Genomic DNA, 21576 nt, shown 5'->3' on the forward strand with positions numbered 1-21576 from the left:
TACATTTTGATACCAATACTTTTCTACTTTTACTCAAGTACATTTTGAATTCCTTACTTTTACTTGTAACAGAGTATTTTTACATTGCAGAATTGATACTTTTGTTTAAGTAAAAATGTGAGTACTTTTTCCACCACTGGTAGGCTATTCAGTGCATGCACTGCAGTGAGTGACTGTTAGTGCACACAGGAGGAGGGAGTCGAGGGACACAGCATCCTGTATCTTCATTTCAATAAGGGCAGAGCCAAAACCTGCAGAACATGTTTAGCACAGCCACAGAGATCACGACTTGTTTATTAGAGGCAATTAAAATGTCTGGCTGGGGCCGCTTGACAATGGGAACGGTGGGGGTTTTTTTTCATATATATAAAAAAAAAGAAGTCGATAGCTGAAAAGTGGGGGGACACAGGGGACCTATGGTAAGGGGTCAATCTAGGCTGACCATGACAGAATAATAGCTGTAGAAACTGAAAGATGGGCATGGAGGCAGAAGCGGCCCGTCAATAGAGGGCGCTAGTGTGCCACACCATCTTTCCCAAACCTAGATCTTCCTTGAATAAATATGAATTTAAAATATATTATATATTAAGATATATAATATGTATATTTTAATTATCAAACCAATGTTGTTTAAATTTAATACTGTGGGCGCAAAAATCTTTACCATTGATTCACCATGCTAGGTTTTGCACATGCGCAGTTCCCTCTTGAATGCAAGTGTAACTATGCAACTATGCCTGTTATGTCTATGCTGAGTTATTGAGTGAAGGATGAACTGTTTCTAAAATATTTAAGGTGTTTTAAAAATATATATTTTAGTTATAGAGGGCAATTATAATGTATTAAGGCATATTTGGCTTATTAGCCAGGGATCCTTTTAAGCACTGTTGTCATATCTCAGATGAAACCACATGCATTACGCGCGCACACACACACACACACACACACACACACACACACACACACACACACACACACACACACACACACACACACACACACACACACACACACACACACACACACACACACTTGATAATTATCTGCTGAGTGGCTGGGCTTTAATATTGCTTGTGCATAAACTAATAACAGCGTTGACCAGTCACCACTAGATGGCACTAGCTGCCTACTTTCTCATCAAAGAGACAACAAAGGCATCTCATAATAGTAGAATGCGATAAAAGCAGTGGTAGAAAGTAACTGCATTTACTCAAGTACTTTACTATGTACAATTCTTCTGAGGTACTTATACTTTACTTGAGTATTTCCGTTTTTCAATACTTTATACTTAAACTCCAGCTCAGTCAGATGCAAATATTGTACTTTTTACTCCACTTCATTTATTAGTTACTAGTTACTTAGCAGATTTAGATTATAAGGCCTATTGCAAAACCTACACACAAACAACTATTTTATCCTTGGCTATTCGAAAATAGCTGATCTACAAGTTCACAAGCTGTGAACTTTTGTACTTCTACTCAAGTAAAATGTTAAATAGTGGACTTTTACTTCTAATTTGGTATTTTGTATTGTGGTATTGCTACTTTTACTAGTAAAAAATCGAAGTAGTTTTTCTCACCACTGGATAAAACTATTATATCGTTTGCTGTCGGGCAGAAACCTCTTATCTCCATATTCTAACTTTTTGTGTTTTTTTTGTAAATTAATGCCCTGCTACTAATCAGCGTCACAGAAAAGTAGCAGATCTACGAGCTTGTCGATCTGCTACTTTTGCTATTTTTTAATTTAAATCCTGAAAAGTTTGGACATGTAGGCCTATGAGGTTTCCACCCGACAGAGACGATCTGCTGTAAATAAACAGTACATTCAGCTAAGGGAGAGTTTACGTTTTAATGGCCAGCGATCAGTTGTCATAGACCTATACTTTGCCTTATAAACCATACATTTGGTTTTATTACATTTTTCAAATTGTATGTTTTTCAATGGAAAATATTAAATATTACATTCGCATTTTTCAAAAGTACAGAATACTCTAAAGCTAGCTAAAAACACTTAAAGATGGTGCAGGTAAACTTTGTTTTTGTAATAAATAAATACAATTAAAGATCTATATTCTACTACGGTAATCATTGATTGAATGTTTGTTCAATAACAGGGGTCCCTCTATCTCTCCAGCTCTTTAGTAAACAGAGAATACATTCTCATGTTGTGATACCAATTTTATCCAATCAAGAGAGAAATCATTTATCAGCTTTATTTTTTATAGCGTTCCAGTTCAAATTATGTCTGCTATTTTGTAATTTTGTACTATGTCTGTATGAGTTCTCACTCCTTGGATACAATTGGTGACCCCACCTGAAAAAGTATTTTAACACAGAAGAGGTTTTTTAAGTACTATGCACCAGTTTGTAAAGTTCCTTATTCAATATGCCTAAAGTATAAAGGATCTACTCCTTTAAGATTCCTTTTCTTCTTCTTTTTTTGCAGTTGGGTAGAGCAGTGGTTCTCAAAATGAGGTCTGGGGTCCTTGAGGGGGTTCCAGGTGGTCCAAAGCAAAATGAGGAACACTATTTGAAAGTAGCTAATCTCTCTAAAATTTTCATTAAATTGAAAGATTTTGAGGAATTTGGAATCATTTCTAAGTTTTTGTTTAACACAAATCTTCTATTATGAGGGTCCCTGGCAGAAAATATTTCCAGATGGAGGTCCACGGTCCAAATACGTATGAATATGGGGGTCCTTGACACGGGAATTTTTCAGAACCACTGGGGCAGACACTGTCATCAAATGTTTCGATGTATTGAGGACAAAGGACTCCAATGGAAACAAGCCATAGTGCTTTCTTGGGTTTCAAATCCTCTTAGCAGACCCTGTATTGAACTGTACTTTCCTATGCTTTTTTTTTTTAGCAAACTGCTAATAAAGTATTCAATCAATCAATCAAAACACCCAGTGTTCAATCAGTTAATTTATCCATGTGTGACTCTGAGAGTGTACAAATGGAACCAAAAGGACATACACTCCTCCAGAGTTAACACATTAAGACCGGGAACGCATCTGTGTCATTTTAGATTTATTTGGCTATTCAAAAATAGCAGATCTACAAGCTCATGAGCTTGTAGATCTGCTATTTTTGAAAAACTTTGAAAATGTGTGCAAATCTTTGAATATATATTATATCTTTTTTTATTATATATATTATATCTTTTTTTACTTCTTTTTTTTCAAACAACTGTTAGGATATAGAAAACATTTTTAGAATCAGCCTCAGGTTCTTAATGGGCGGGTTAAATGGACACTGAGGCTTTGACGCTGCCTCCTAATTGACCGTGGCAGCGCAGAGAGTGAGCTCACACCTTTACCCGCTAAGCCTCTTACTTTAATACACTTTCTGCTGAGCCTTAAGTTCACTGTCTAAAGTTCACTCAGGACAGAGCCAGGGAGAAGAAGGAGACAGCACACACACACAGCTCCCAAGAAGAGGAGGAGTAGAATTCGTCAGAGAAAAGCAGTCTATAGAAACATTATAGATTATGTTTTATAAAGTGCTGTGTTGTGTTCAGGAGCGCATGGCGTGAGTTGTGTGGGTCCTCCATACATACAGGATGTTGAGCGGTGATGTGGTGGCCGTGTGGGAGGTGGCGCTGAGCGACGGCGTGTACAGGATCGAGTTCGCTCACGGCACCACCTCGGGGAAGCGCATCGTTTACATCAATGGAAAGGTAAGGAAAGGGCGTTTAAACCACTTAGCCTGGCGCTTAAACCACTTAAATCCCATATGGTTGAGTGGAGTCCCACAGGGACTATTGTACTTTTGAACTATTGTATGTTCTGCTCTCTGTTATTGTGAGGAAAGCTTTTTTGCTGAAAATATCAGATCAACAAGCCTCGCGCTGCAACACGCTGTGAGCTTGTCGATCTGATATTTTCTGCGAAAGCTTTCCCCATATGGAATGCAGGGGTTTAAGTGGTCAAACCAGGGGTTCCCAAACATTTCAGCTTCAAGACTCCAAAAGATACATTTGGTGTCTACTCGGGACCCCCCAAAAAATACATTATGAATTAACCACTTAAGCCCTACACAATCGCTTGCAGATCTGCTATTTTCACTATTTATCAAAAGTTTCTTACATTAATTGTGGATTAAAAACAAATCTTTTTATTTTTGAAATTCTTTTGAAAATGTGTTTTGTTTATGTTCTTAAAATCATTTAAAACTTTTTTTAAATTTTGAAATAATAGATTTTTTTGTAGGACACTTTAAAAAAGGAGACTTACTCACGACCCATAAAAATGGGTCCATGACCCAAAATTGGGTCCTGGCCCATTATTTGGGAAACGCTGGTTTTACGTGGTTAAATAAGGTGTGGTCGTGCGTTTCCCCCTCAGCCCACTTTAAACATGTTTACATTGTGGCTCACATGGATGTGGCACCTTGTGACTCCTGCTTCCTCCTGCATGTATCTTACTGTGTTTACAACCTCGTCCAGGCAGGAAATTGAACTTTTTTTTTAGGGCAGTGGTTCTCACAGTGGGGTGCGGGGACCCCCAGGGGTCTTTGAGGGGGTTCCAGGGGGGTCCCATGCAGCAAAATGATTGAACGTTATAGGAAGCAAGTGGAACCTTTTTTTTTTTTAGTAGTAGTCTGACAGGAAATGGGGAGAGAGATGGGGGGGGTGACACACGCAGCAAAGGTCATCGAGAACGGGAGTTGAACCCGCGCCACGCTGTCAGGCTGGCATTGCAGCCTTGGGTGCCTGGACCGTCACGCTACGGCCCAGGCCAGCAAGTGAAACCTTAATGTAACTGTGAAATGGATGGGTCCATTTGGCTCCATTGATTTGTACACTGTCAGAGTTAAGGGAGGGCCGTGGCCTGATGCATACCAAACTAGGGGTCCCTGGAATTAAGATGTTTGAGAACCACTGTTTTACGGTACCCCAGAGTACAACTATCACTTTAACTATTTCAATTGACAAATTGCTCTTTTCACCAGGAAAAGACTGCCTCTCAGTTAGACAAACATATAGCAGTTGTTCTCAAACTTTTTAATTTCAAGGACCTCCAAAACTTTCAGTGTTACAGACCTGTAATGGTCCTTTTTGACCCCCTCAAGGAACCCTGAGGGTCCCTGGACCCCGCTTCCTAGTAGCTGTATCCCATATAATTATTTCTAGGATTCTACAGTAATATGACTAGTGGTGGAAGAAGTACTCCGTACTTGTCATTACATTACTCCGTACTTGTCATTACATTACTCCGTACTCCGTACTTCTTCCAGTACTTAGTATTCACTTTGACTTAAAGGGACAGTTCACCCCCAAAATGACTTTTTTTCTATCGATTACACAACCCATGGAGATTTGAAATCATGGAGATTTTTTTGTTTTTGTCGCATTCCTAAGCCAATAATTTGATGACTGGCGGTGGTTCCGGTAGGAGACTCAAAGTGTCAACTTTGAGTCTCCTACCGGATACATTAGCATCTTTCTGCCCGTCATCAAATTATTGGCTTAGGAATGCGACAAAAACAAAACAATCTCCATGAATTCAAGGCTTCATAGGGTGTGTAATTGATAGAAAATAAATTCTTTTTTGGGTGAACTATGCCTTTAAGTAAATGTAGCAATACAATGTAGAAATACTCTTGTTGTTACCACGTAAAAGTCCAGTGTTCAAAATGTACCTTGAGGAAAAGATACAAAGCCTATTGGCATCAACATCATACTTGCAGTACCAAACGTAAAAGTACTCATTATGCAGACCAGGTCCATTTCACAATCTTATAGTATTGTAATTTGTAATTAATGTGTTCATCACTTTAATGTTAGTAAAGGTGGCGTTACATCATTTATCAGTTAATGTATGTTTTGTATTAATAATCTAAATCTGCAAAGTTACTGAAGCCCGAAAATAATTGTAGTGGCCTAAAAAATATTGTTTTTGCCTCCAAGATATAGAGCAGTAGAAGTATAAAATGTGGAAATGCTCAAGCTACAGTAAGTAAAAGTACTTCAAAATTGTACTGAAGTACAGTACTTGACTGCCTCTCCACTGGACAAACTGACCAGTCATAACCAAGACCATATTTAATATTTTCATTTAATAGATGTAATGTGATGGTAGTTTATTATTAGTATCAGTAGTAGTAGTAGTTGTATCACAGACATGGTGCCAGATAAGCCTATGATTGTGCTGTAATGTGACCATATAAGGGAGAAGTGGCCAGAGGCCCTGTGGTATTAAATCTCCTGTAATGACAGGCCAGAATGTGTGCAATGCAGTGGTGGAAGATGTTACTCTGATGTTTTATACTCCAGTAAAAGTAGCAATACCACGATGTAGAAAGACTCTGTTACAAGTAAAAAGTCCTGTGTTCAAAGCTTTGACTTCAAAATGAACTTAAACTGACAAAAGTGAAAGTAGTCATTATGGAGAATGTGCCATTTCACAAAATGTTTCGAAACTAGCTGACACGACGCATTGTGAGCTTGCAGATAATTTGCACAATAATTTTAACCCCTTTATCCATATTTTCTACTTTGGCTATTCAAAAATAGTGGATCTACAAGCTCATTGCGCGGCACCAAGTGCCGCACAATGAGCTTGTAGATCTGCTATTTTTTGAAAAATCTTTAAAATGTGTGCAAATCTTTAAATCTTGTTTTTTTTTAAAGGCGAACATCTTTAACACAAATGTATGCTTCTCGGGGTCCCTGGCACAACATATTTTCAGGTGGGGGTCCGCGGCCAGATACATATCAATTTGGGGGTCCTTGACATGAAAAGGTTTGAGAACCACTGCTTTACACCACTGCCAGAAACCAAGGTACATTCTCCTTGACCTTCTCCCCATCATAGGAAGTCATCAGAAAGGATTGGCTGTTCAAGCTGGTCGGGAGGGAAACGTTCACGGTGGGAGGCCTGGAGACCAGAGCCACTGTCCACATAGACGCCATCAACGGCTTCTCCTACGAATACTCGCTGGAGATCGCCGGCAAGAGCCTGGAGAAGTTCATCAACAACCGAGCCAAGACGTCCAAGACGTGGCTGCTCAAAGTGGACGGAGAGGATTACAGGATAGTACTGGGTAAGAAGTAAGAACTAAGAAGAGGCTGTTTAACAAAAGTGTATTAACCACATAAACCCCAGCATCCGTATTCGGAGAAAAACCTTCGCAGAAAATATTTAATGTAGAGCTAAAACAGAAAAGACACTAGTATAAAGCCCTGAGAAACTCCGGTCAACCATATAGGGATTAATTGGTTAACTAGGTGCAACAGTTAATTGAATTACAGTAATCGATTTAATCAATTATAAAATATAATCCATAATTTCATTAAATAATCTATTAGTAATCGACCCCTATTTTGGGAATGTCAATATAGACAAACATTATCACAAAATCTTCAAAAACTTTCTATTCCAAAAAAATGATCTATTCTACAAGCTCACATCGTGATGCATTGTGAGCTTGTACTTCAAAGCAAACCAGTGAAAATAGCAGATCTACAAGCTCACAACGTGTCACGATGTGCCACGTTGTGAGCTTGTACATTGGCTATTTTCACAACTTCATTTTTTTCTTTCTTCAATTTATGAAATTACTTAGAAAAATGATAGATTTCAGATTTTTTTTTGTTGACATTTTTGAAAATGTTTTTGAGGCAATTTTTTTTTAAAGGGGATATTTACTCACGGACCCATTTTTATGGGTCCGCGACTCAAACATGGGTCCCGACCCACTGTTTGGGAAACAGTGGCTTACATCAGTGGTTCTCAACCTTTTCAGGCCGTGACCCCCCAAAATAATCATATTTGAACTGGGGACCCCCCACCCTGACAAGCACTTGGAATTGTAGGAGTTGAGGCATTACATTTAGTTTGACTCTGTTCCACAGATAAATATTGTGAAAATAACAGATCTACAAGCTCACTTCACTGTCATTTGGGGACCCCCCCCCGCCAAAAAAAGAAATCATGTGGGGACCCCCTGGGGCCCCCGACCCACAGGTTGAGAACCACTGGCTTTACACGCCTCACCCAGCAGCCTGCATGCCACCATTTGCAGTGAGGAATGTAGGTGAGCGCACTGTGACACCCATGGTGTCACCCTCTGTGACATAATCTGTTCAGGTGACACGTTCACGTCTATTTTTAGCCCCGCCGCGGCTGCCAGCGATCTGAACGAACACGGGAACGCCTGCATTTCCTGTGTTGTCAACATCAGAGACAAGACAAAAGAAAAATAACCAAAAAAAATGCTTATCAAAACACATGGAAATTAGATTTATACTGTAGTGGTTTAGTTTGATTCAGTTTATTTGTACAGTGATACAAACATTGCAAGGCTATAGTATAGTTTATTTGTTTGGCACATTTCAACAAGGCAATTTGATGTGCTTTACACAAAGCGTTGAGCGTTAAAAGACTTCAAGACACGGAGCAAAATGAAGACATAAAAGAACATTGGAATATATATAAACAAAGAGAGTGAAATTACAGAGCAGAAAGAATAAAACATCTCAATAAAAGGCACTGGCAAACAGAAACGTTTTTTTAGCTGCAATTTAAAATAACTATAAGCACTGCAGCAGAGTTCCGGAAGTTTGTTCCAGATATGTGGTGCATAAAAACTGATGTTTAGATCTGGGGACAGAAAGCAGCCCTATACAGTATAAATGAATAAAGTCACAGAGAAGAAACAAACATGATTGCATCATGCAAGTGAGATATAAATAAAAGCTTTAGTGGGCTTATAAAGTGCATTGCCGTTGAGAACAAAGACAATATTTTAATTGGTGTCTAATGATAATGGGACAGTCATGGAGGGAAATGTCACTACTAAGTAATGTAGCCGGGGAAAATAAATAGCCTTGGTGCAAAATGGAGACAGACAGACCGAATGACCTTTACTGCTGTAGGCATGAATCACAGGAGAGATAGGGGAATAGAGAGATACAGCTATGATTAAAGAATGAAAAGGTAAGTTGTAAGATTACATATATATATATATGTGTGTGTGTGTGTGTGTGTGTGTGTGTGTGTGTGTGTGTGTGTGTGTGTGTGTGTGTGTGTGTGTGTGTGTGTGTGTGTGTGTGTGTGTGTGTGTGTGTGTGTGTATACATTAATGGATATGTTGGATGTTGGATTGGAATAATAGCAGAGCGGCTCTTCTCTCCAACAGAAAAGGACACCATGGATGTGTGGTGCAATGGACAGAATATGGAGACTACGGTAAGATTTACTAAAAATTTACCAAAAACACATTATGAATGAACTGCTTAAGTCCTATTTCAAAAACAGTGAATATAGCTGATCTACAGGCTTTTTTTTCCATATGAAAGGTAAAAAAATAAAAAAAAAACATGAAAACAGGTCCACGAGTCGACCCAGAATGGGTCACCAGCCTATGTTTGGGAAACGTTGCTCTAATGCACTGCAAATGGATGTGAGCTCATTGTCAACAAAAACAGCTGCCTAGTCTTATTAAATTATGCCAGTGACCCTAACAGTAACACAACACAACATGTAAACATAATTCCTGTCTAATGCCCCCCCTGGGCAAAACAAAACACTGAGGTCCTATCTGCTGCGTTCATTGTTTTCCGTCAGCTCATATGCAAATTTGAGCATATTACTCCTTTGATCTTGCACAATAGTTTGTTATTCCTCTGATCATTTGTTGGCACACTAAACAGTGAATCAAAGTTCACACACACACACGCACGCACGCGCACACACACACACACACACACACACACACACACACACACACACACACACACACACACACACACACACACACACACACACACACACACACACACACATCACACATCATTATGTCTGAGCTACTGAAATAAATCACCCGGGATTAGACTCACGTTGAAGACTGGCTATTGACTTCTGGTTCTGTGGTAAGTGCTCTTTGTGGAGGGATTAACATGATGTTGTTGAGCTATAGGAAGACTAGGAAAGTGACAGTGGTGGAAAAAGTACTACATTTCTTTACTTTAGTAAAAGTATCAAAACTGCAATGTAGAAACACTCTATTAGAAGTACAAGTCTGGTAATCAACATTTGCTTGAGTAAAAGTACAACGGTATGGGCATCAAAATATACTTAAAGTACCAAAGGTAAAAGTGCTCATTATGCAGAATGTCCCGTTTCACAAGATATCATATGTATAACATATTTTGAAAATAGCCAATCTACAAGCTTGTGCTTGTAGATTGGCTAAACAAGGAGTGGATGGAGCTGCAAATCTTCAGATAATGATATCTTGGGTTCTGAACATGTTTTTTTTTTTTTTTACTATTTTTTCAAAAACACGTCAAACACGTCATTGGCACGTTGCGCCATAGCGGTAAAAACACGTGAAACACGTTAATGGCACTCAATGAGTTAAGTACTGTACTTGAGTAAATGTACTTAGTTACTTTACACTACTGGAAAGTGATTATAATTATGTGAAATACACATTAGACAATTGAATACTGATGTTTTTTCACATTTTGGAACAAAGCCCCTCATGCTATTGAAATACAACAATAGAACTCTCTTTGGCAAATCAGGAAATGCTTTGATGTTTTTTTCTACATACTACTGTATCCCTGCTAATTAACAAAGGAAAGTCCCTGATAAGTCTTATCTTTACACCTGACTCTATTCGTGAGAATCAAATTAGGAACTTCTATGATGAGTTACCAACTCATTTGACTGCATTCAACTCTATTAATGTTGATCAGATTAACATTTCTTCTGGCTGACCGGGCCCCTGCTTGTGACATCCACGGTCCACGGAAAAACCCACCCCCTAGGCCAGGGGTTTTCAATAGGTGGTCTGTGGACCACTGGTGGTCTGTGAAGGTATTGGATGTGGTCCCTGACCATGAATTTAAGACCCCTACACACTGTACGATATTTGACCCGATTTCACTGTCGGGGATATTTTTTGGTGATCGCCGACAAAACCACCGATCTTGATCGCGCAGTGTGTGTAAGGTACTCCGAGAAGATCCACCCCGATAAAGTGCGGTCGGCGAGGGGTTCCCGACAAGTTTTAAAGTTCTAGCATGTTGGATATTTGGGTCTGTCGGAACCGATCTAGAGCCACACTACAGCCAATGAGAGCACATTACAGCAGAGTCCTGCAACGGGCCGGGTACCCGCGGATACCCGACGGGTACCCGCGTTTGACGGGTGAAAACGGGTGAAAATGTTACTTTGATAAGATCACGGGTACGGGGACGGGCGGTACTGAACTAATCGCGGGCGGGTATCATTTTATTGTGAAAATCAGAGAGCACTGTTTCCGCCCAAACAACGTAACTTGTGTAACTTAACAGCACAACTGCATGGAGCATGCTGGACAGTTATCTTAACTCACAAAAACACATTGAACATCCTGTTAAACCTTCAAATTAAAAGTATCTGATGACATAAACAACGACACATGTTTGCTGCGTAGATGCGCGTTCGCGCGTGGCGCTCCTCCGTCTTCACTTGCTTTCTGTACAAACCTGACCACTGAATGTAGCACTGTTGTTGAAGGCTGCTATCTTTTTCAACACACTTTTCAATAGGATTTACATTTTACACGGGTAAACGGGCGGACAACGGGTCGTTTATTTGACGGGCGGGGCGGGTCTGGTTCGTATTTTGAAATAATCACGGGTGACGGGTCGGTCTACGGATCTGAGTATTGACGGGCGGGGCGGGCGCGGGTTCTCAAAATTGGACCCGTGCAGGACTCTGCATTACAGCCACGCACCGTGGCTAGTCCTCCCGCATAGAACCGCAATATTACCGTCCAGACAGTCCTGTATTAAGTTAAACAATATAAAACAGATTGAGAGAGTGAGCAAGCCTGCTCGACGATGGGGCTGTTTATTATTTGAGAGGAATAGGGCTTGTAGACAGGGAGAGAGAGGTGTGTGTGTGTGTGTGTGTGTGTGTGTGTGTGTGTGTGTGTGTGTGTGTGTGTGTGTGTGTGTGTGTGTGTGTGTGTGTGTGTGTGTGTGTGTGTGTGTGTGTGTGTGTGTGTGTGTGTGTGTGTGTGTGTGTGTGTGTGTACAGTACATATGTATCTCTGAACAGTATTGCCAGATTTTGCGAGAGAAATAAGCAACCAGGTCTATGAAAACAAGCCCAACAAAAGCGACTAGGCCGCATGAGCACTTTAAACCTATATGTGTAGGGGCCCTTAAGACCCCTACACTGTACGATATTTGAACTGTAGTAACGAAGGAAAGTGAAGAATGGTATTTTTTTTTTTATTACAACAGTGCATTAATGAACTGGTGACCTTTGATGACGCATCAATGTTGTCAGTTACTGGGAAGTTGGAAGTCAAGAAATTCCACAGAAATAGAATTAGAATGAGTTAGAATCTCAAGAAGGGGAGGTGTACTGGATTGCCTGGTTGAGTCATCATTATTAGAAATGCATGTGTGTGCTCAGTCATAAATGAGTTACAATCAGTATATCGGTCAACATGAGTTTAATATGGAAGATTCATTGTCCCCAGGATGATTCTTAGTCAGGGTGGTGGTCCCTGGTTCACAATCAGTTGAAAACCCCTGCTCTAGGCCATTGGTTCTAAACCTTTTCAGGCCGTGAACCCCCCAAAATAATCATATTTGAACTGGGGACCCCGCACGCTGACAATCACTTGGAATTGTAGGAGTTCAGGCATTACATTTAGTTTGACTCTGTTCCACAGCAAATTGTGAAAATAGCAGATCTACGTAGATGCAGATCGGCTATTTTCACAATTGTTGCCTATTTCTTAGGTTATATTTAACAATTTGAAATTCTTTTGCGGTTCTGGGCGGATTGGGTTCGTTTTTTTCGCGGTTCTGGGCGGATTGGGTTCGTTTTTTTTCCAGTTTTTGGTTTTTGGTATAAAAAAAATAATATATATCTATATTTTTTTTACCCAAAAAATCGGAGGCCCCCCCAGTTGGAGGCCCGTGGGCTGCAGCCCACCCTAGCCCAACGGTAAGTCCGCCCCTGCGTGACCGGGGCGAATTCTTCATGCGAATAAATACGTTTTTTTTAAAAACCTTATAAATTCAATCCAAGCGTCCACATCAGTTTCGCGAAGCGAAAAAGCGTCTTTTAATTATTCGGAACGAGTCCGAATTTTGCGTATATTCGCATATTCGCCGGTGTGTAAGGACCTTTAAGGTCCTTACACACCGGGGCGATTTTTTTAATGCGAATAATACGTTTTTTTTAAAAACCTTATAAAGTCAATGCAAGCTTCCACACCAGTTTCGCGGAGCGAAAAAAGCGTCTTTTAATTATTCGGAACGAGTCCGAATTTTGCGTATATTCGCATATTCGCCGGTGTGTAACCGCCTTAAGAGTTCAACTGTGTTTTTGCACCCTGTCTGCATGTCTGTCTGCCTGTCCGTCCGTCCGTCCGTCCGTGTGTGTGTGTCCGTGTGTCCATGTGTGTGTCCTTCTGTGAACAGCTAATCTCCGGCACAGTCGGCTTGATCGCAGCGAAACTGAACTCAAATCATGCCACTCCACTCAAATCGTGGCATGAAAAAAGACATTACTAACCCATTAAATCATTACAGGCAACTATATTAATTGTGTTCATGGCTGGCCTGGTGTGCATTTGGGCCCACTTGAAAAAAGGGTCATTTTAGAACAATGGCAGAAGTTGGAAAGCACCTGTGTGTGGCTCAAGTGATGAGCTATAAAGGATATAAATGAGCAACTGTAAAAGGTCAAAACATCAGATGACCAGGCCTTGGTGTGAATCAGGGGTCATCATCTGTCTGGATTTGTGTATTGGTTCCTTTTCCCACTTCTCTAATCTTTAAGATGCAGATTGATAGAAGTTCCCCGCCAACGGCTTGCAGAGAAATGCGGAATCAGATGGCGAGGGGCAGACAAGGAGATGACGCTCCCAACTGGAAGACCACCCATTATTATTCTATGTATTAATAAGGCTCAGGACATGTTAGCGGGGTTCTGACTTCGTGAACTGACCTCGATGCAACCTGTTTGCTGATAAGGAAAGTTAGAGTGCCGGAGCCCAGAGATCTCTGGGCTCTGAAGTACATTTCTATATTCAAATCTGTATTACTTTTTACTTACTGCTTGATTAATAAATACACTCAAATGTAACAGTCTTGTCCGCACTTAATTTCACCAATACAACGGATGCACGGAACAAATTATTACATTGCACAATTATTTGTCTGTTGTTTAATAGCCTTGATGTGTTTTTATTTATTTACTTGTTTATTTGCGGTTTCATTAATTCATTCATGGCACAAATAATGGCCCATAAAAAAATAACTTACATCCTCCTCATACTTAGGGTGCCTTACAGATAAATTGTACAAGGTAAAAAATCCCTCCCCACGCCGCTTGGAGGCGGAGGTTTTTCCAGGAGGAAATTCATTTCACGGTGCAACACTCCTCTCTCCTCCTGCTCTGGTGGATCCGCCTCTCCTCTGGACTAGTGGACGGCAATGGAGGGATGATCCGCTACGGTTCTTCTGCGGACCACCACCAGATCACACCGACCCACCACCGGGTCCATAACCACAGAGGATCTGGTTCCTCCGACTCTGTCAAGTCAAGAAGATCCCAATAAACCTGGACACAACAAACAACACAGTGGATCCTGTCTGAATGGTTCCTGAAGACAAAACAACAGACAGACTGTGGTGTGTGTCTGTGTGTGGGAATTGATTTATACAAAACTGTCTCTAATCTTCTCTTATTAAGTGATCTGGATACATCAGAGACCCAGTGGCTTTCCTTGGATCCTGTACGGGACCGATCGGACTCACTGGGGGGGACTTTGCCCCAGCTTCTCTTTCCAGAAGCCCCGGGTTGCCTGCCTGCCTTGCTTTGCTCTGGTTGGCTTGGAAAGCACTAGCCAGGCAGCCAAAGCTACTGGTTAGCATCGTGTGGCTAAATGCTAACTAACCCTAAGAAGGGAGAACGATCGGGGCCTTTTTTTCTGTTCTTAATGGATCTAAACTAAAACAAAAACAACCCGGATCCCGTGTCAGTGGTACTATGAGCCTGTAGGTCCCGGATCGGACGGGGGTCTGCGGTCCTGGATCGGACGTGAAATCGCTGGGGTTTCTTTAAGTCTACCGTTTTTCCTCCACCGGACAGAGAGAGAGAGAGAGAGAGAGGGACATGGAGACAGTGTGTGACCGCACATCTGTCACTCCTTACGCGCCAGGTCTGCGCCAGCAGCCGCTCTGAGAGCACAGGAGGTCCCGGAGAGAACAACCTTCAGGTGTGGGACCCCCTGCGGACCCCCCCCCCTCCTCCCAAGCTGAATTAACTACTGATCCAGTCTTGTCTTCCCATTCATTTCCACCCTCCACTTTGCTGGAGACGGGGTTACATTACAATCAACAACAACACAGAGGAGGTTCTATTTAAGGTTCTTCAGTCATGAACTACCAGCAGCATCTGGCCAACTCGGCCGCCATCCGGGCCGAGATCCAGAGGTTCGAGTCCGTCCACCCCAACATCTACTCCATCTACGAGCTGCTGGAGCGCGTGGAGGAGCCCCTGCTGCAGAACCAGATCAGGGAGCATGTCATTGCTATTGAAGGTAAAAGACTAGACTGCTGCTGCTTGTGTGTGTGTGTGTGTGTGTGTGTGTGTGTGTGTGTGTGTGTGTGTCATTTCATTGCTATTGAAGGTAAAGGCTAGTGTGTGTGTGTCATTGCTATTGAAGGTAAAGAAGACTAGACTGCTGTAGCCATGGTTCACATGACAGGGCTAAGACTGCTGCTGCTGCTGCTGTGTGTGTGTGTGTGTGTGTGTGTGTGTGTGTGTGTGTGTGTGTGTGTACACATGCCATCCCTGCATGTGGGTACAATTGTAAAACAATTGCTTTGATATTTGGCAGCTTATAGGGCATTTCCATAAGCTGTGTGTGTGAGGACTACAAATTGTCAGACTGTCTAAAAGAAGGGCAAAACAATGAATGAAATATTGTTCTGTGTCTGCCATTATTGGCAGTCACATTATATGGAAAAGATGCTGTCTCTCATACCCATACTGTATGGTAGTGTGCTGGTGTCTAGAGTATATAGACAACTGATCATGATTCATGATCCTGCATTGCATTTTTTTTACTCTTCTTGATATATTTGGATTTTGACATGATTTATGTCTTAGACTAAACAGTCAAAATAAATAAATTGAAATATGAGAGTGAGAGAGAGAGAGAGTAACTGCTTTTAGGTGGTCCAGTGAAACTGTTGGTTGTCTCAAAAAAAAAGCTGATGGTTAATTGCATTCATCTGGTGGTCTCTCAATTAGAGCATCTTTTGTTGCTACATTTGCATCATAGCAAGGCTTTAACCTTTGATAAGGTTGATAATGTTTGTATTCTTATGTTCTGTCTTTGCAATCTCAGTGGCATTTCATACCTCACAATTTAATATATCTAGTGTTTGGTTGCTTATTAGAACAGAAGGCGTGGCGACACTGCATAAACACAATCCTCATAAAACTGTAGCCTCTAACCATTTGGTTAATATACCGTAATAACTCTGAGAGTGCACAAAATGCAACCATTTGTGCACTCTCAGAGTTATTGCGTGGTGTGTTTTCATTTGAATGGGTGATGTAATTCACTGCGTGGTTACATTTTAACCTCATGACAGGCACATGGAGGATAATGAAAATGAGCTATGATGATGCACACTTGGCTCGGAGCCACCCCACCTGACTCCTTTGACCTTATCTAAGAACAATAACATACAGAAGTCTGTGTGTGGGGATTGTATTAAGTTTGCTAATATCTGTATACAGGGGTCATCAATATGTCCGTCCACGGACATATTGATGACCCCTGTGTATACTGATATTAGATTTTCTTTTTTACACACCTTTATAATGTTCTTATTTTGATCATAAGACCCAAACGAATGTCAGTCCCCAGGTTTTCTTCAGAATATGTATGACGCTGATTTACTATGACTCTATGTATGGCACATTAGGAGACCACTGTTACAGTGTCTCTCAAACGTTTTATTTGCAAGGACCATCATAACTCTGAGAGTGTACAAATGGAACCAAATGGGTCCATTTGGTTCCATTTTGTACACTCTCAGAGTTACAGACCTGTTATGGTCATTCAGGGCTAGCTCTTCGATTGTTTCTGGTGATGTTATTGTCCGCTCATTTTGTATGTCCGTGGCAAAAATTGAATTTTCATTAGAATATACACCACAAGCCAGCATGGCGATGACCCCTGCAGTGAAGTAGTGAACAGACTTGGCTGTAGTGGTGGTTTTAGAAAAAAATATTAGTCCAAAGGTGAGATGAAGGCTTATGCTCAGTGCTCACTTCAGGCTTTTCCTGAGCTGGATAAATCAGGTTATTGTGGTTCGTTCTGTTACCCAATGTGTTCACATTTCCTTGACAAATTTACCTTGTGGATGAATACAATTGTATCTCAACTTCCTTATCTTTAAATTCCTACCTTTTTTTTTTACTGTTTGTTTACAACACTGGTTAGAGGTTCTAAAGTCAAATCTCTGAAACCCACATGGTTTCTATGTTGCAGTTGCATATAGTAATTAATAATAAACACGTAAAAGAAAATGGGGGCTACAAAATATGACTAGCACCAGTTAAAAACAGAACGCGTATGTACAGACAGAAACAATCATATCTTTGCAGCGTTTAAGCCTGCCTCTCACACACAGTAGCGTGAAGAAGCAGCGTGGAGGCTCAGAAACGAGCACGCACGCATGCAAGCTGCACAGATGTTAGGAGAGCTACGTAACACAATAGTCAGTCGACACGCTCGTTCCTCTGTTATTGCCCTCCCTCGCTTCCATTTTTTCCCAGAGTTTGAGTGTCATGCTGTGACTCATAACCTACTTAAAGGGCTGGAAATAGCCCAAATCGGCAGCAGTTGTGGCGGCATGAAAAACGCGGCTTCTTCGCGCTTCACAGGCACACACAGTACACAGATTGTGATGTAGCCTGCTTCAAACTGTGCGTGTTATGCAAGCCGGCACCGTGGCCCGGGTGCCCTTGAGTTGCCTGTGAGGTCCTGCAGTGCCTGTATCATGTGAGGCAGTAGGTACTGAGTTATTACGCAGGTGGACTGGACGGGGTGTGTGTGTGTGTGTGTGTGTGTGTGTGTGTGTGTGTGTGTGTGTGTGTGTGTGTGTGTGTGTGTGTGTGTGTGTGTGTGTGTGTGTGTGTGTGTGTGTGTGTGTGTGTGTGTGTGTGTGTGTGTGTGTGTGTGTGTGTGTGTGTGTGTGTGTGTGTGTGTGTGTGTGCTTGCTCCAATGTCATCATCGAGACACATAATAAATGTGTTCTCTTGTACTCGTATGTTTCAATTTTTTTCCCATTTGTGTTGTATGAGAGGTATAGAGTCCTGTCACCAGTTATATTTTCATAATTGTTAGAATCATTTTCATTCATCTATTTCAGTGGTTTTCAACCTTTTTCATGCCAAGGACCCCTAAATTGATATACATTTGGCCGCGGACCCCCATCTGAAAATGTCTTGTTCCAGGGACCCCCAGAAGCAAAGATTTGTGTTAAAAATGTTCGCTTAAAAAAAAAAAAAGTATTCAAAGATTTGCACACATTTTCAAGATTTTTCAAAAATAGCAGATCTACAAGCTCATAGCGCGGCACTCGGTGCCGCGCTATGAGCTTGTATATCTGCTATTTTTGATTAGCCAAAGCTAAAGTGGTAAAAATTCGCTGGGGACCCCCTGGTACCCCCCCAAGGAGCTCCACTGGTGGTCCCCGGACCACTGGTTGAGAACCACTGATCTATTTAAAAAAACTGTTTGATGAAATTTACAGAAATGTCATGTTTCCTTCATTATTTCCACGTTGCTCTTTTAACCACGTTCAACCTGGAGCCCCTATTTTGGGTCATTTCAAAGATGTTGAAAAATAAATTTTCAAAAATAGCAGATCTGATCAACTAGCTCACAGTGTGTCGCTTTGCATATCTGATATTGCCCTGTGCAACGTTTCTTTACAAAGTCTAAAAGGCAGAACAGAATTCCAATGTTCCGTGCCAAAAACACACTTTTTAATCATTGATTGCAATTATTTGTATGCCAAGTAATCGTCAACTAAAATCTCACGATTGTGACACAGGCGCCTATTTGTGCGAGCTCCTGCGTTTCAGCATGTTGCGTTATTTTGCCCGATTCCTCTGCAACCCTGCACCAAAAAGCATGTCCTTGGAAACGTTTACTTTGGCAAATAAAGTGGTTTTTGATTCTAGTTATGTAGGTTAGAAGATGAAGCCTGGCTAACATGAATCACACACAGTGTCTGTCACTGATTCCCCGGCTTGCGAAGGTTTCATTTGCATTCAGGGTGTGTGTGTTTATGTACATGAGCATGTGTGTGTGTGTGTGTGTGTGTGTGTGTGTACTGTGTACTTGTTACTATACTTGTGAGAGCCAAATGTCCCCACAAGTATGAACATATAGACGATATTAAAGAAGATATCTGGGGAGTTAAGCTTACAATAGGCTCTATGCACAGCAGCCATATTGGAAAGAAATTGGGCCTCTTCCTTACTTCACACACAGGTGTTACCAATGATGCTAATTAATTAAGGCTCCGTTCCATTCTGGTCAAACAGAGCCAGGGTGCTGATATTGTGCACGTTGGCTCACTGGAAACACTCTGCTACACCAGTGGGTCTCAAGGTATGGTTCCTTGAGGGGGGTTCCAAATGGACCCCCTACGGGTGTGTAACTCTGAGAGTGTACAAATGGAACCAAATGGACCCTTACGGGTCCATTTGGTTCCATTTGTACACTCTCAGAGTTATGGGGGTCCTTGAAATTAAAACGTTTGAGAACCACTGTGCTACACTAAATGGAACAGAGCCTTCATTAGAATCATTAACACAGTAACACCTGTGAAGGAAGTAAGGAAGGGGCCCAATTTCTTTCTATTGTGGCTGCTGTGCATAGATAGAGCCTAATATGAAATCATTCAGGTTAGGATTAGACGTATTGAAGCTAGGTTTAGGGGTTCGGGTTGGAGTAGTTGCGCACAGGTGTCATACACCAATAAATCAGCAGATCTACAAGCTCTGCTATTTTCGGTTTTGGGGTTTATGGTTAAACGGCAATTATTTATTTTATTCATTCAATAAAATCACCGTCGTAAAATGTTGATGCCCTCACAAGTATAGTAATACAAATACGTGTGTGTGTGTGTGTGTGTGTGTGTCCGTATGAATGTGAATGGCTCCCTACTAACCATGTGACACTGACCCACTTTTCTCAATGTCTGGCCTGGGAGAGCGCTGGCAGAGACGAATGAAACCGGCTCACCTTTAGCGCCTTTACAACGGATAATTGGGCTACATGGTTGGCTTTTGTGTCACAGGGAAATCAGAAAAATCAGTAGGCTATCACTTTACTGGCCCAGGTGCAGTGGAGATGCAGACATTCTGTGTTGCTAGCGGTGCAGTAAGAGACCTCCACAGTCACACACGGGTTCAGGTTCACACACACCTGCACTGGTTGGTACAACAGAGTTTGAATTGTATTCAAGTACTGGTCCAGGTCTAGGTCGAACGATGGGAGATTTTTGGGTCCGACCCCGACTTTGAGGAGTCCTAGACCGTTGGTTCTCAAAGTGGGGTCCTTGGGGGGGTTCCAGGGGGTCCCCAGTAAAATGTGTCAATATAGCATCACAATAATTGTAACCACTTTAACAAGCTCATAGCGCGGCACCCGGTGCCGCGCTAAAAAAAATAAATAGCAGAGCTTGTAGCTCTGCTATTTTTGAAGAATCGTGAATATTTGTGCAAATCTTTGAATATATATATATATATTTTTGAAGCAAACATTTGTAACTCAAATCTTTGCTTCTGGGGGTCCCTGGAACAAAATCTTTTGAGATGGGGGGTCGGTGGCCAAATACATATCATTTTGGTGGTCCTTGACATGAAAATAGTTTGAGCACCACTGATATAGCAAGTAGCAACGTTATTAACTGTTTTATGGGGGATTTAGAATACTTCTTTTGTATCAGTCTTAACGGGTTAAAGGCTACCATATACCCATTATGATCAATATCTTGTTTTATACATTTCTCTTCCTGTCGAAAGGAAGGACGTAGGCTCAGGTCCTTTTGGCGCGTGTAACAGGATGCTGCAGATGTTCTACCGCTCTGTTGTGGCCGGTGTCCTCTTCTCTGCAGTTTACATGCTGGGGGGGCTAGGGCTACATCAACAAGAGGGACAGTAACAGGCTGAACAAGCTAGTGAAAAAGGCCGTCTCCGTCATTGGAGCTAAAACAGGATGGTGTGGAGGTGGTGGCTGAAATCTCAGCCTCTCAGCCTCCACCTTGGCCTGTAGCATTTGACCTTTCAGTTGTGACGACCATACAGACTTACCGTGGTCATTTTGTTCTCATGTTTTCGTTACTTGTTTTTTCTTGACCACATGAATGTTAAAATTTAGATGCCAGGTTATTTAGACAGATGCTAGGTTCATTGTTTAACTGGTATATGCTATAGTTTCAATAACAGATTATTATTTTGATAGTAATTGACTGATGCTAGGTTCTTGGTTTGCTCGTGATCCTAGTTTA

General features: G+C 41.4%; 2 protein-coding genes across 2 annotated transcripts in view; both read left to right on the top strand.

Annotated features, from left to right (window-relative positions):
• Positions 1-3566: 3566 nt before the first annotated feature.
• Positions 3567-15295, top strand: LOC308080588 (fas apoptotic inhibitory molecule 1-like; the record flags this gene model as incomplete). Its single annotated transcript, XM_080422481.1, has 4 exons — positions 3567-3683; positions 6823-7051; positions 9149-9198; positions 15191-15295. 4 exons carry the CDS (start codon positions 3567-3569, stop codon positions 15293-15295), a joined length of 501 nt encoding a protein of 166 aa, XP_080278607.1.
• The window catches only part of agap1 (ArfGAP with GTPase domain, ankyrin repeat and PH domain 1), a 369404-nt gene continuing 362268 nt past the window's right edge, over positions 14441-21576 (top strand). The window contains exon 1 of the mRNA XM_080422339.1: positions 14441-15571. Coding sequence (XP_080278465.1) covers positions 15409-15571 — 163 coding nt within the window. The 5' untranslated portion in view covers positions 14441-15408. The remainder of the gene's footprint in view (positions 15572-21576) is intronic.

The sequence above is a fragment of the Gymnoscopelus braueri genome, assembly GCF_963280865.1.
Source record: "Gymnoscopelus braueri genome assembly, chromosome: 24".
NCBI classification, from domain to species: domain Eukaryota; kingdom Metazoa; phylum Chordata; class Actinopteri; order Myctophiformes; family Myctophidae; genus Gymnoscopelus; species Gymnoscopelus braueri.